Below are 13,474 nucleotides of genomic sequence, written 5' to 3'. Positions count from 1 at the left end.
TTCTGTTGAAATCTACAATTTGATACAATGAATAGTACAGTGGTACACACGCTTCAGGTTACAGACTCTGCTAACCCAGAAATAGTACCTCGGGTTAAGAACTTTGCTTCAGTATGAGAACAGAAATTGGGTGATGGTGGCGCGGGAGGCCCCATTAGCTAAAGTGGTGCTTCAGGTTAAGAACAGTTTCAGGTTAAGAACGGATCTCCGGAACGAATTAAGTTCTTAACCCGAGGTACCACTGTATACCTTCTTTATTCAAAAGTACAGCCGGTTACGTCTTGTGTGTTTATTGAGTAAGTTTCACGTAACCATACGTTTGTTGTTCTCCTAGAATAAATATGCAGAGGAACTTAACAGATAAAGAATGGATAAGGCGAACACGAAGGCGCCTCCATGGTCAGAGGAGGTAGAGCTTCTGAATATTAACTTCTGGAAACCCAGGCGGGGAGAGGGGTCTTGGGCTCAGGTCCGGCCTGGCGGTTTCCCAAAGGCCTCTGGGAGGAAACAATGAGAACAGGATGCTGGCCTAGGTGGGCCATTGGCCTAATCCAGTCTGCTCTTCTTGTGTTCTTAGCATACTGAAACATTACTGTGTACATTCATGAACACAACTAAGAACGTTTTGCTTAGTCCCAAGGAATTCCAGGTACGAGGCTGCTGGTGTAATAATATATTGTCTTGTCATGTCGAAATCTCAGCTTCCATCTCAGAGATGGAATGGAGATAAAGTCTCTACCAGATCAAGTTGATGGATTACGCCGAAATGGCCAAAATGACCGGAAGAATCAGAGATCAGGAAGACCAAAATTTTAATAAGGAACAGGGGAAATTTATAACTTATCTTAAAAACCATTGCAAACAGTTAAAATCATTACAGTGGTACCTCGGGTTACATACGCCTCAGGTTACATACGCTTCAGGTTACAGACTCCGCTAACCCAGAAATAGTACCTCAGGTTAAGAACTTTGCTTCAGGATGAGAACAGAAATCGTGCTCCGGCGGCGCAGCAGCAGCAGCCCCCATTAGCTAAAGTGGTGCTTCAGGTTAAGAACAGTTTCAGGTTAAGAACGGACCTCCGGAACGAATTAAGTACTTAACCCGAGGTACCACTGTAGTAGGACTGGAATATCACTTGTAGTTTAATGGTGAATTTTGGACATAATGGAGAGGTAAAAGATTTTGGATTATCATAAGAGGCGCCGGAGGAAATGATTAACAATAGGACCCACAAAGGAGAGGTGGGAAGTCTAAGAAATTCCTTGGAATCTTGTTTTTGTGTTGCAAGTTGGACATGTGACTGTAAATCTGTAATTTGAAAAACCAAATATATATATATATATATATTTAAAAAGAAGTCTCAGTTTATCTGCCTGCGTGCTTCATCCGCAAATGTTGCATTTCTACAGCTCAAATCCTTCCTCAAGCGTTCAGCGAAGAAGCGACCTAAGTCAATGACAGCCTGCGGCATATTCCACATTCTGCGATGGCAACATCTGCTCACAGCCATCTCTTGGAAGCTGAAATAGCTGAGTTGTTAAGAGCATGAGACTCTTAATCACAGGGTCGCGGGTTCGAGTCCTGCATTGGGCAAAAAAAAAATGCTGCACTGCAGGAAGTTGGACTAGATAACCAGGGGGTGGTCCCTTCCCATTCTGTAATTCTAAGATTCCAGGATACGATCAGTTCTCATTTTCTGCTTCGCTGAGAAATCGCCTTAAGGCCGCGCCATTCTCCCATGGGAAAGTGACCTACCCCCTGCTTTACACAGCAAGGAAAATGGCACTCACAGACTCTCAGCCATCGCGACTGATGGAAGCTGGGAGCCCAACATCTGCAAGGCCACAGCTTCTCTGCATTCGGCTGCAAACCAGGTGTGGGGAACTGCTGGCCTTCCCAGTTGTGGCTGAACCACAGCTCCCATCATCCCTGGCCATTGGCCGTGCTCGCCGAGGCTGATGGGAGTTGTAGTTCGACAACATCCGGAGGGCCCAGCGTCCCCCATAATGTGATAGATGCACCAACGATCTCAACATACAGGAGGAACAAGAGCGACAACACCTCACAGGCAGGGGGTACCGTGCAATGTCTTGGGCAATTTGCACACATGTGCCGGGCTTTCCCCCTGCCTGTGCCAATTCTGATGGGGAAAAGAAACCCGGAGGTTTTTCCTTCAAGTTTGTATGCAAGCTAGCAGGTACAGTGGTACCTAGGTTTTCAAGTGTCTCGGAAGCCAAACGTTTCAGTTTTCAAAACACAGAAAACCCGAAAGTCCCATATTTTTCGCTCTATAAGACGCACCAGACCACAAGACGCACCTAGTTTTTGGAGGAGGAAACCAAGAAAAAATATATTCTGAATCTCAGAAGCCAGAACAGCAAGAGGGATCGCTGCACAGTGAAATCAGCAATCCCTCTTGCTGTTCTGGCTTCTGGGATAGCTGTGCAGCCTGCATTCGCTCCATAAGACGCACACACATTTCCCCTTACTTTTTAGGAGGGAAAAAGTGAGTCTTATAGAGCAAAAAATACGGTAAATGCTTCCGTTTTCAAACGCACCTTGGAAGTTGAACGGCTTTCGCTGTGTGCATGTGTTATTTTTTTCAGTTTTTTGCAGACCTCCCTTTGCACCTTGGTTTTGAAACGTTTTGGAAGTCGAAGGGTCTTCCGAAATGGATTATGTTCGAGAACCGAGGCACCACTGTATTTTTTGTCTGTTGGTGAAAACCCACGTGTGAGTTTCCTCTTAGCAGTAAGACTCAAAGGTTAAGTGCCCTTGGCAATACAGTCTGAAGGCACAAGACACAGGCGCCAACCTTGTTGAAGCCGATCAGGTTAGGGGTCTGAGCATCCCTGGCATAGAAACCCTCCACACATCACCATGAGGCTTACCATAGAAGGAAACGGGCCATAAATTAAATCTACTATGTATTTTGGAAAGCTGCTAATTTGTTAAGGATTTGGATGCCTGTGAAGATACAGTGGTACCTGGGGTTACACACGCTTCAGGTTACAGACGCTTCAGGTTACAGACTCCGCTAACCCAGAAATATTACCCCAGGTTAAGAACTTTGCTTCAGGATGAGAACAGAAATCGTTCTCTGGTGGTGCAGCAGCAGCAGGAGGCCCCATTAGCTAAGGTGGAGCTTCAGGTTAAGAACAGACCTCCAGAACGAATTAAGTTCTTAACCCGAGGTACCACTGTACTGTAACAAAACGATTCCTGTGAAGTTTTTGCCTCTGTCGGGATACAATCGGATGCCATTTTGAATCAAGACAGCCGACTGAACCTTCCAGAAGTGCCCTGATTTTAGCCACATTTTGCAGGATCGTTCCTTAAATCAAGGGGCAGATTTTGTCCACGTTAGGATACAACTGGGCACAATTTTGAATCAAGGTGGCAGGTGGAACCTTTCAAACCTGCTCTGATTTTTACCACCGATATAAATCTTGTACTGATTTTTTTCTGTTTCCCAGAATTCCCAAAACGCCATGTGTGAGGCTGCTAGGGTGATATAGATATAACCATGCTAATGATTTTACTAGGACTTTTGCACCTATACCTCTCCACAATACTGATGGAATTCAGCCACCAATTTTGGCTTTGGTACTGTGCAGGAAAAAAAGGAAACGTTCTAGATTTTAAAACAGAAAATATTACTCTTTCTTTTCTACACCTTATTTAATTGATAATAATCCCACTCTCTCTCTCTCCCAGTCTGCATCCTCAAAAAGGGTACCCACCTTTTGAAATGTCCACACGGGCATTAAGGGCCTGATCCTATGATCCCTAGGAGTCTTCCACTCTGCCTATGGAGGAGGCAAATCTCAAGGCAAGAGTGTGCTCCACCTTCATTGCGGTCTCCTAAAAATCTGCTACAGCTGTGCAGGGGGAAGGGTAGAAAAGAAAGGGAGCACTTTTGAGGATAAATTGAGGGAAGCCTTGGTGCTGCAGTATCCGAAACCTCCAGCATCCCTGCCCCCTCGCAAAAAAATAAAATAAAATAAATGACAAGGAAACCACTGCCACATGAATTTTAGCTCTGGGGTTTGTTTGTTTTTTGTTCTCTCCATTTCCATATTTTACTAATTTATTCAAGCGTTCTCGCTAGAAGCTTAAGGAGATAAAACAAGGCATAGTTTTCTTTTCAGGAAAAATAATAATCCCCCCTACCCCAAATGAAAAACAAACTCAGGTGAATTCCCAAGTCACTGCCCACCTCCCCTAACACTAGACATTTTCCTACAGGGCAGGCTGCTCCCCCTTTTCCCCTCCAAAGTGGGGGGCTCTTTTGCTTCCGATCCGTTAAGCAGCGCGAGAAGCAGTCCGTGTGAACCCAGTCTGTCCATCGCCTGCTGCAGTGATGGGCTCCAGTTGCCGCAAGAGGCAGGAGAACCTTTGATGCCGGCGCCAACGGCAGGGAGACCGTGGGTCGGAGCATAGGCTCCATTGGCACCACACTGGCATCCGGACTCCAAGTCAAAAAAGCAGCAAGGCGAGAAAGGAATCTTGGCACCGAGTCCGTAACAAAACCCCGTGCTGGGAATCAACTCTGGGGGGCTGAATCCTCAAGCTCTTCAGATCCAAAGGATCCCCAGGAAAAAGACCGAGCACCCCAAAAAAAAGGACCGAGTGGAAGAGACCGGCATGTCCAAAGTGCTTCTCTCCCGGGTGGCGGATGGAAGATGCACCCGTAGCTTCAGGCGCGGCTTAGCTCTCAGGAGTCTGCCCCCGAGTAGATCAGCTGAGTCGGGAAAGGCTCGGCCGGACCGTCCGTTTCCTCGTCGCCCCAAAAATAGGTGACGAGGTTGTCGGAATCCAAGATGGTGGCGGGCATACTGTTCGCTTTGACAGGGTTGAAGGGCACCCCGGGGTGCGCCTTGTGGTGGTGCCTGGCCAGGTGGCTCCGCTGGACGTAGCCCTTGTCGCAGTGGGGGCACATGTAGGGCCTCTCGGCCTGGTGAAGCATCTGGTGCCGGGTCAGCGTGGACTTGACGGCGAAGCTCTTCCCGCAGATCTCGCAGTGGTAGGGCTTCTCCACCATGTGGATCCTCTCGTGGCGGCAGAGCTTCGACATGGAGCAGAAGCCTTCGCCGCACATGACGCACCTGTACGGCCGCTCCCCCCGGTGCATGCGCAGGTGGCGGTTGAGGCTGCCGCTGTGCGCGAAGGCCTCGCCGCAGTCGGGGCACAGATAGGGCCGCTCCTCCACCATGGGGGGCATCGGGTAGGGGAACGGGCCCGGGAACATGTAGGGGAAAGCTTCGTCCCACAGGTCGCCCTTGTAGGGGCCGTCCTCTTCCCGGTGGCTCCGCTGGTGGCGGGTGACGCTGGTGCTGCGAGTGAAGCTCTGCCCGCAGTCGGGGCACTTGTAGGGCTTCTCTCCCGTGTGGGTCATCTGGTGGGTGAGGAGGTTGAGGTTGAGGCTGAAGCTGCGCCCGCAGTCGAGGCACGAGTAGGGCTTCTCCCCCGTGTGGGTCCGCCAGTGGCGCGTCAGCGTCGACTTCCTGTTGAACACCCGCCCGCACTCGGTGCACGGGTACGCCCGCCCGCCGGGGTATAACTGCTGCTGGAAAGACGCCTCAAAGGCGTCCCCCAGGCTGTCGATGGACATATCCCAGTCCTCCTTGGGGTAGTTCCCCGGGTACATGGCCGGCTTGAACGGGCTCTCCCACATCGGGTAATCCTCAGCGCCCTGGGAGAGGCTGGCTTCCTCGGGGTCGTCAAAGATGCTGAAGTGCAGCTCCACCTGCTGGTCGGAGGCCTCCTGCGCGGGGGCCTCGCCTTTGGTTTCTCCTTCCGGACGGCCTTCAGCCGGGAGGAACGAAGGCTTCGCCGCCTCCGACGGCGGGCTGAGCTTCCTGCTCCAGGGAACGGGCCTGTCCCACGGACGCTCGGGGTAGCCGGCCTGCAGGGGCTCGTCCGGCCTGACCTCGCTCGCACAGAGCTTCCCCTCAGAGATGCCACCTTCCGACTCCTCCAGGATGGTGAAATGAAGCTCCACCTGCTGTTCGGGGCCTTGCGGAGGATAAACGTCCGCCCGCCTCTCTCTGGCTCCCCGGTCAGGGTGTGGGAGGACCTCCTGGAGTTCCGGAGATGGGGAGCGTGACTGGTCAGAGTAAACGGAGTCATCGTCCAGCTCTGGCTGGCAGGAGTCGGCGGGCTGTAGCTCAGCATCAATCTCGCAGTGCCAGAGCTTCCCCTGAGAAATGCCGCCTTCGGATTCTTCCAAGATGGTGAAGTGCAGTTCGACTTGGGGCCCAAAGTCCTCCTCCTCCTCTTCCTCCTCCTCCTCTTCTTCCTCCTCCTCCTGAAGAGTCTTTCCTTTTGGGTCCTTCATTGTTCCATCACCTGCTGGGATAAACAAGGAGAGTCCAGAAGTCACGCCATATTCACAACTATACTTGTGAACTATATTTGTGATTATACTTCCTGAAATCAGTGCTTCCCAAACTTGGGTCTCCAGCTGTTTTCGGATTACAACTCCCATCGCCCCTAGCTAGCAAGACCAGTGGTCAGGGATGATGGAAACGGTAGTTCGATAAACAGCCGGAGACCCTGTTTTAGATGCTCAAGATAATCGGTCCTGTTTTGCTGAAAGGCAACCCATTGCTGCGTGGCAGATGAACCTCCAGATGTGGTCCTGTAGCTTCCGGATGTTACTAGACTGCAGCTCCTGGCATCCCCAACCATTGGCCATGCTGGCTAGGGGCTGATGGTAGTTGTGGAGGCCAACAAAATCTGGGCTGCCACACACTCGCCATTCCTGGCTCATGGTGATGGATGTTCATGTCTCAAATGCTTTAACCACCGCACCATCATAGATCAGGGACCATACATGGTTTTCTCTAGATGTTAAGACTTTCAGCCCCAGCTAGAATAGCCAATGGTCAAAAAGATTTTTTATGTATGGAATAACAGCTGCCCAGATGTTACTAGCCCAGAGATTAAAAGATGAGAAGGCCCCTACCAGAGAGGAAGGGCAAACTAAGCCGAAATGGCCAAACTGACTGGAAAACTCAGAAACCAAGAGGACAAAATTTTTATAAAAGAATGGGGGAAAATTATAAGTTATTTAGGAGACGACTGTAAGCAGATGGAAACATACCTGAAGGAGCATCTCCACCCCCATCGTTCTACCCGGACACTGAGGTCCAGTGCCAAGGGCCTTCTGGTGATTCCCTCACTGTGAGAAGTGAAGTTACAGGGAACCAGGCAGAGGGCCTTCTCGGTAGTGGCCCCCGCCCTGTGGAACGCCCTCCCACCAGATGTCAAAGCGATAAACAACTACCTGACATTCAGAAGACATCTTAAGGCAGCCTGTTTAGGGAAGCTTTTAATATCTGAAGGACTTTTTAAATATTTTGTTGGAAGCTGCCCAGAGTGGCTGGGGAAACCCAGTCAGAAGGGCAGGATATATATAATAAATTATTATTACTATTACTATTATTGGCAGGATTTTGATTTCACTTGTAGTCTAACAAATACCATAGACAATACGGAGTGATATAAAAGTTAGCGCATGGAAGAATATGCAGTTGTAAATGTTCAAAGTGGGACCCCATGGAGGGGGTGGGGGGAAGTCGCAAGATTTGGAAGAATCTCTGTATATGGATTTATACAGTGGCACCTTGGGTTACATATGCTTCAGGTTACATACGCTTCAGGTTACAGATTCCGCTAACCCAGAAATAGTACCTCAGGTTAAGAACTTTGCTTCGGGATAAGAACAGAAATCGTGCTCCGGCGGTGCGTCAGCAGCAGGAGGCCCCATTAGCTAAAGTGGTACCACAGGTTAAGAACAGTTTCAGGTTAAAAACGGACCTCCAGAACAAATTAAGTTCTTAACCCGAGGTACCACTGTATTTGGATTTTTAGAACCTTGTATTTGTGAAATCAAATAAAAATTATTTCAAAAAAAGAGAGGAACAGCCAATGACCAGGGATGACGGGAGAAACATCTGGGGGAAACCATATCAGCCACCTCTGCAATAGATGTTGCCGGACTACAACTCCCATCATTCCCAACTGTTGGCCATGCCGACTGGGGATGATGGGATTTGGAGTCCAACACCTTCCTTGGTGTCATCATGTGGCATCTGATTATGGAGGGCGCATGCATGTTGAGAGGCCAGCAAGATGAGCGATAAAGTCTCAACATCTGTGATCTCCCCCAATGTCTGGCCCATGAGAACATCAATAATAATAATAATAATAATAATAATAATAATAATAATAATAATAATAATAATAATATATTTATACCCCGCCCAGCTGGCTGGCTTTCCCCAGCCACTCTGGGCGGCTTCCAACAGAATATTAAAATACAATAGTCTATTAAATATTAAAAGCTTCCCTAAACAGGGCTGCCTTCAGATGTCTTCTAAAAGTTTGGTAGTTATTTTTCTCTTTGACATCTGGTGGGAGGGTGTTCCACAGGGCAGGTGCCTCCACCAAGAAGGCCTGGTTCCCTGTAACTTTGCTTCTCGCAGCGAGCGAATCTAGGTATTTAGAAGACTTTGAGCCTCTAACAACAAAGTGGCATGAAACACACACGTGCTAATTTACATTTAAATATGCACATGTAGGCTGACTTTGAGACTGGGGTAGGAAGAGACACCCCCCCCCGGCACACACTGTCAGGGCTTAATTTGCCTGATGAAGAGGGCAGGTGGCTGGGGTGTCATTGGAATGGCACTCTGCAGTGTACAGAACCCATTGTAAGCAAAGACGGAACATAGGAAGCTGTCCTATACAGAGTCAGCCCTTTGCTCCATCTAGCTAGCGCTGCCTACACTGGCTGGCAGCAGCTGACCAAGGACTCAGGCCAGGCAGACTCCCAAACCTACCTAGATTGAACCTGGGACTTTTTGCATGCGAGGCAAGTGTCACAAGATCAACCCCGGTTTGTCTAGATGCAGATTTGGTCGTGCAACAGACATAGCGGGAGTTCAAAAAGTTCCAGGAAGGGAAACCCTGATATTGTGCGGTGCAGCGCAATGGAGATATCAGCTGGCATGCATCAGCAGGGTGAAGAGAAAAGAAAGCCTTAAGAAGAGGCTGCAAATGAAGCTGGCAGTGCCATGTTGCGGGGAAATGTTTGAAATGGTACGCTGGTTGAAATGAACCCTTGGTCTTGATCCTGCAGGGCTCTCCTGTTGGCAGCCAACCTGCATGAATAGGGTGAAAAACAGGATGCCTCTTTTGGAGTTTGCTACTCGCGGGTGGCGCTGTGGGTTAAAGCACAGAGCCAAGGACTTGCCGATCAGAAGTCGGTGGTTCGAATCCCCGCAATGGGGTGAGCTCCGGTTGCTCAGCCCTGCTCCTGCAAACCCAGCAGTTTGAAAGCACGGCAAAGTGCAAGTAGATAAATAGGTAGCACTCCGGCGGGAAGGTAAACGGCGTTTCCGTGCGCTGCTCTGGTTCGCCAGAAGCGGCTTAGTCATGCTGGCCACATGACCTGGAAGCTGCACCAAGAAACCCCTGTCTCAAATCCTGGAGAGTTACTGCCAGTCAGTGTAGGTGATATTATTGATTGATTGATTGATTGATTGATTTTGATTGAATTTACCTGGAGGTCTTTTCGCAGTTTGCAAAAAAAGATCACAATACAGTGGTGCCCCGCAAGACGAATGCCTCGCAAGACGGAAAACCCGCTAGACGAAAGGGTTTTCCGTTTTGGAGGTGCTTCGCAGGACGAATTTCTCTATGGGCTTGCTTTGCAAGACGAAAATGTCTTGCGATTTTTTTTCACTCCCCACCCCCTTTTTCTAAGGCACTAAGCTGCTAATAGCCTTTTAGCAGCTAATCCGCTAATCCCTTAAGCCTTTAATAGTCGCTAATAGCCGCTAAACCGCTAATAGCGCTAATCTGCTAATGGGCTTGATTCGGAAGACGACAAAAACGCTAGACGAAGAGACTCCTGGAACGGATTCTTTTTGTCTTGCGAGGCACCACTGTATATAAAATCAAAATAAACACAATAACGCAATAATACCCCCCCCCCCAATGGTCTGACTCGCTGTAAGGCGAGCTCCCGTATTCCTGCAGCATAATTCTTGGACTGTGTGGGTCAGTGCAAACGTATTTTCTTCCACAGAGGCATCTCAGTCTCACACCTTTGTTGTCGTTTAATCGTGTCCGACTCTGGGACAGACACACCCACAAAGCAAAATCCACATTGCGAATCTTCTTCTTTTCGTAAAACACTTTGTGAGGCTTCATTACGATCAATCGGTCTATCGATTTTGTGAAATAACAACAATTTAAAAGAATGCCACACCTTTAGCGAGCTGTCGCACTCTCAGGTGACCACGCGGGGCAGGCTTGTTTAAGCAAGCAATGCTTTCTCACGGCACCGGCACCCAGAATAAATGGAAATACAGAAGGCAAAAGCAGAACTCACAAGCTTGTGATCCTAACCTACCAACAGAATTGCGCAGGTAAAAAGGAAAGCGACAGGAAAAACATGCACACAAACCGTCAATCGTATCCCCTTTTTTTGTGTGTGTGGCGGGGGGAAGCAAAGTGCTCTGCATCTCACGCCAACCTCAATTCACACCAAAGCACAAATACCCAATTCTGCATTGAAAAATAACCTTTGGTTAAGCAGGTGTTGATCGGGGAGCCTGTTTCAGCCTGCTAATTAACTTTTCTGACGTAATTAGCTTGGCTTTATGCAACTGCGAGGAGGGCTTTTGAGGGGAGGAATCATCTAGCCTGGAGGGACTGCTCAAGTTACGCCACCCACGCCAACACCCACCCCATTAATACTCTCCTGTGCCCCCCCCCCCGCAATGCAGGCAGGACTTTGGTCTACTAAGGTTCTTTGTGCAAACAACAAACAGAACCAAGAGTTGCATTTCTTAAAACAGCCTGCCCTGGATTTTAAGCCATCTCTAGGCCTCATGATTATTGCACACCTTTGAAAATGTGCACCGCCTGTTGCTTCGCCTCTTTCGGGCCCCTAAGCCCCCCCACAGAAACCCGAAAGCCAAGGCAAATATTTTAAAAATGAAGAGTGTGCAACACACCTCCTTGCTCGGCTGAATTAGCGCTCAGGCCTCCTGCCTTCAAGAGTGAGGATGCTGACACACCCAACTATTTAAGCTAACTCCAGGAAAGAAGCCTGGGAACTGTAGTTCTGCAAGGGGTGAACTGCAGTTCTCGGGATTCTTGGGGGAGGAAATGCGCTTTCAATGTACGCATGCCTATCACCAGGCTTCCTCAAACTCCTGATGTTTTGAGACTACAATTCCCATCATCCCTGGCCACCGGGCCTGCTAGCTAGGGATCATGGGAGCTGTAGTCCCAAAACATCTGGAGGACCGAGTATGAGAAAGCCTGCCTTAGACCCACTTGAGGACTCGGTCTGCCACCCCTTCTGGGTTGTCACCTCACCCAACTCTGTGCATCCCACCCAGGAAAAACTTGCATACTGCCTCTGATGGCGGAGGTGGAAAAAGCAATGTTTAATTTTAAGAACAGGCACCTGTCAGGAGTTTGCATCTTTCCTCTTCCCTCCAGGTCCCCTTTTCCTTTTGTGCCCTGACTTTTCAACTGCAAGGCTGCAGGAAGGGGCTTTGCCTTGTAGATTGCACAAAAGCTATTGGGGGAGCCTTTTTGGCTGAGGAGCGGGGATCCAAACGCCCTAAATAAATTAACAATGCAGATCATACGCAACCTTCGTGCCCCAAAGCATGTGAAATCCCACCCTAGGGGGAAAATGCTTTACAAGAGGAGGGGGAAAGGGAGATCCCTCGCTCATCGAGATTCCCCAGAGGGGCATGTCTCCTAAACACTCCCTTTTCCCATAATAAGTGATGGGGAACCTCTGGCCCTCCAGATGTTGCGGAATGCCAACCCCCCACTGTTAGCCCTAATCGCCAGGGAGATCGGAAACTGCAGTAGCCTAACAAGAAGGTCCTTATCCCTGTTCCATCCAGTATATTATCCTTCGGATAAGAGACCCAGCCCCTTTTCTCAAGCCAGAAACAGCCTCCCAGGCAGACTTTGAAAACAGCACGATTAAGGAAGCCAGAGAAGCGGAGGGAGGGGAATTTTTTCCTCCAAAAAAACGAGGCTCCTCTCTTGGGATGCTGGACGACGTGGCTCCTTCCCCGCTTCTCTAGTGAATTGCACCTCCCTTGGGAACCGCACCCCACACCCACCGCCTTATTCCTTTCCCCCACCCTGGGGGTGTCGGACAAATGGCCATCATCCTCGTGGGGGGGGGGGGCTTTCTCCATCCCTCCTCCCGGGGGCGCAGGAGGGTGGGGGGCGGAGGGAGCGTTTGGGGCTGAATGGCTGCAGAAGGGAGCCTGGGCGGAGCCCTCTGGAGCCGCGCTTTGGCCGGAGGGAGTTCCCACCTCGGTCCGGCGAAGGGGGTTGGGGGTGGGGGGAATAAGGGAAGGGATCGGGCGTCGCTTCGTCCGAGCAACTGCGGCAGCGGCGGCGGCTGATCCAGTTCCCGGTGCGAGGCTCGCTCCCGCTGATCCGGATGCAGCGAGCGCCTGATACAGGAAACTCATCCCGAGAAAGGCTGCGCGTAAAAGCGGAAAAAAAAGACACACAAAGAGAAGAGGGAGAGAGAGACCAGGCTCCCGAGCCTTTTAAATTGGCCAGAGCCCTCTGGTGGCAGCGGAGCAAGAGCTCTGGGGGGGAAGGAAAGAAGGAATAAAATCACTCTTCCCGGCAAAAACACACACACACACACAAAGACACAAAACCTCACAGCCTTCGTGTTTTGACTGGGAAGGATTCTTGGAGAAAATATATGCAGCTTAGGGATGGGTCATGAGAGACAGTGTGGCGCAGTGGTTAGAGCAGAGGCTCTCAAAAGGGCGTGGCAGGAGAGGATAGGGAGCGCGGCGGGAATATTCAAAGGCAAGAAAAGAAACATGTAAACATTGCAGTGCAGTGTATAGTACAGTATAGTATATCTAGGCTTGCCTGTTTAGGGAAGCTTTTAATGTTTAACAGACCATTGTATTTTAATATTTGTTGGAAGCCGCCCAGAGTGGCTGGGGAAACCCAGCCAGATGGGCAGGGTATAAATAATATATTATTATTATTATTATAAGTCAGGAAAATTCCTGGTATGTCCTGGTTTCCGGGTGTAAAAACCACGTCAGAGGGTATTTTTGCCACCTCGGATGTATGGCAACGGGATGGGAAAATAATTGGAAACGGCTGCTAAAGCTTAAAATCACTTCTTTTGGCAGGTTGACCCCAAAAAGCGCCACAATTTGGGTTTAGAAAGCTCAACAATTTTGCGGGTGTCAGGAGTTTTGCTTTTTGAAATATGGCAGCTCTAGTACGGTATATCAAAAGAATTTGTTGGATACACAACCATAAAGAGGACCCACACCCCTCTTCAAGAGTGTTAGCTATTTTTCTACAGTTCTCCATGACATATTGTTGTGAACGGGGATTTTCCACTCTTACAAATATGAAAACTCAGGGGGGGAAAGA

General features: G+C 49.5%; 1 protein-coding gene across 1 annotated transcript; it reads right to left on the bottom strand.

Annotated features, from left to right (window-relative positions):
- Window positions 1–4,031: 4,031 nt before the first annotated feature.
- Window positions 4,032–12,505, bottom strand: LOC310670461 (uncharacterized protein). The gene is made up of 2 exons (XM_083425856.1): window positions 12,370–12,505; window positions 4,032–6,352 (listed from the first exon to the last, which is right to left on the bottom strand). Exon 2 carries the CDS (start codon window positions 6,339–6,341, stop codon window positions 4,719–4,721), a length of 1,623 nt encoding a protein of 540 aa, XP_083281982.1. The 5' UTR covers window positions 6,342–6,352; window positions 12,370–12,505; the 3' UTR covers window positions 4,032–4,718.
- Window positions 12,506–13,474: the final 969 nt, after the last annotated feature.

This window comes from Podarcis tiliguerta, assembly GCF_965153285.1.
Source record: "Podarcis tiliguerta genome assembly, chromosome: 2".
Lineage (NCBI taxonomy): Eukaryota > Metazoa > Chordata > Lepidosauria > Squamata > Lacertidae > Podarcis > Podarcis tiliguerta.
Note: the sequence above shows the minus strand (reverse complement) of the source record. Positions and strands in the feature narration are given on the sequence as shown.

Coding starts and splice junctions, on each gene's coding strand:
- LOC310670461 (XM_083425856.1), bottom strand. CDS start 6,341: ATGAAGGACCCAAAAGGAAAGACTCTTCAGGAGGAGGAGGAAGAAGAG.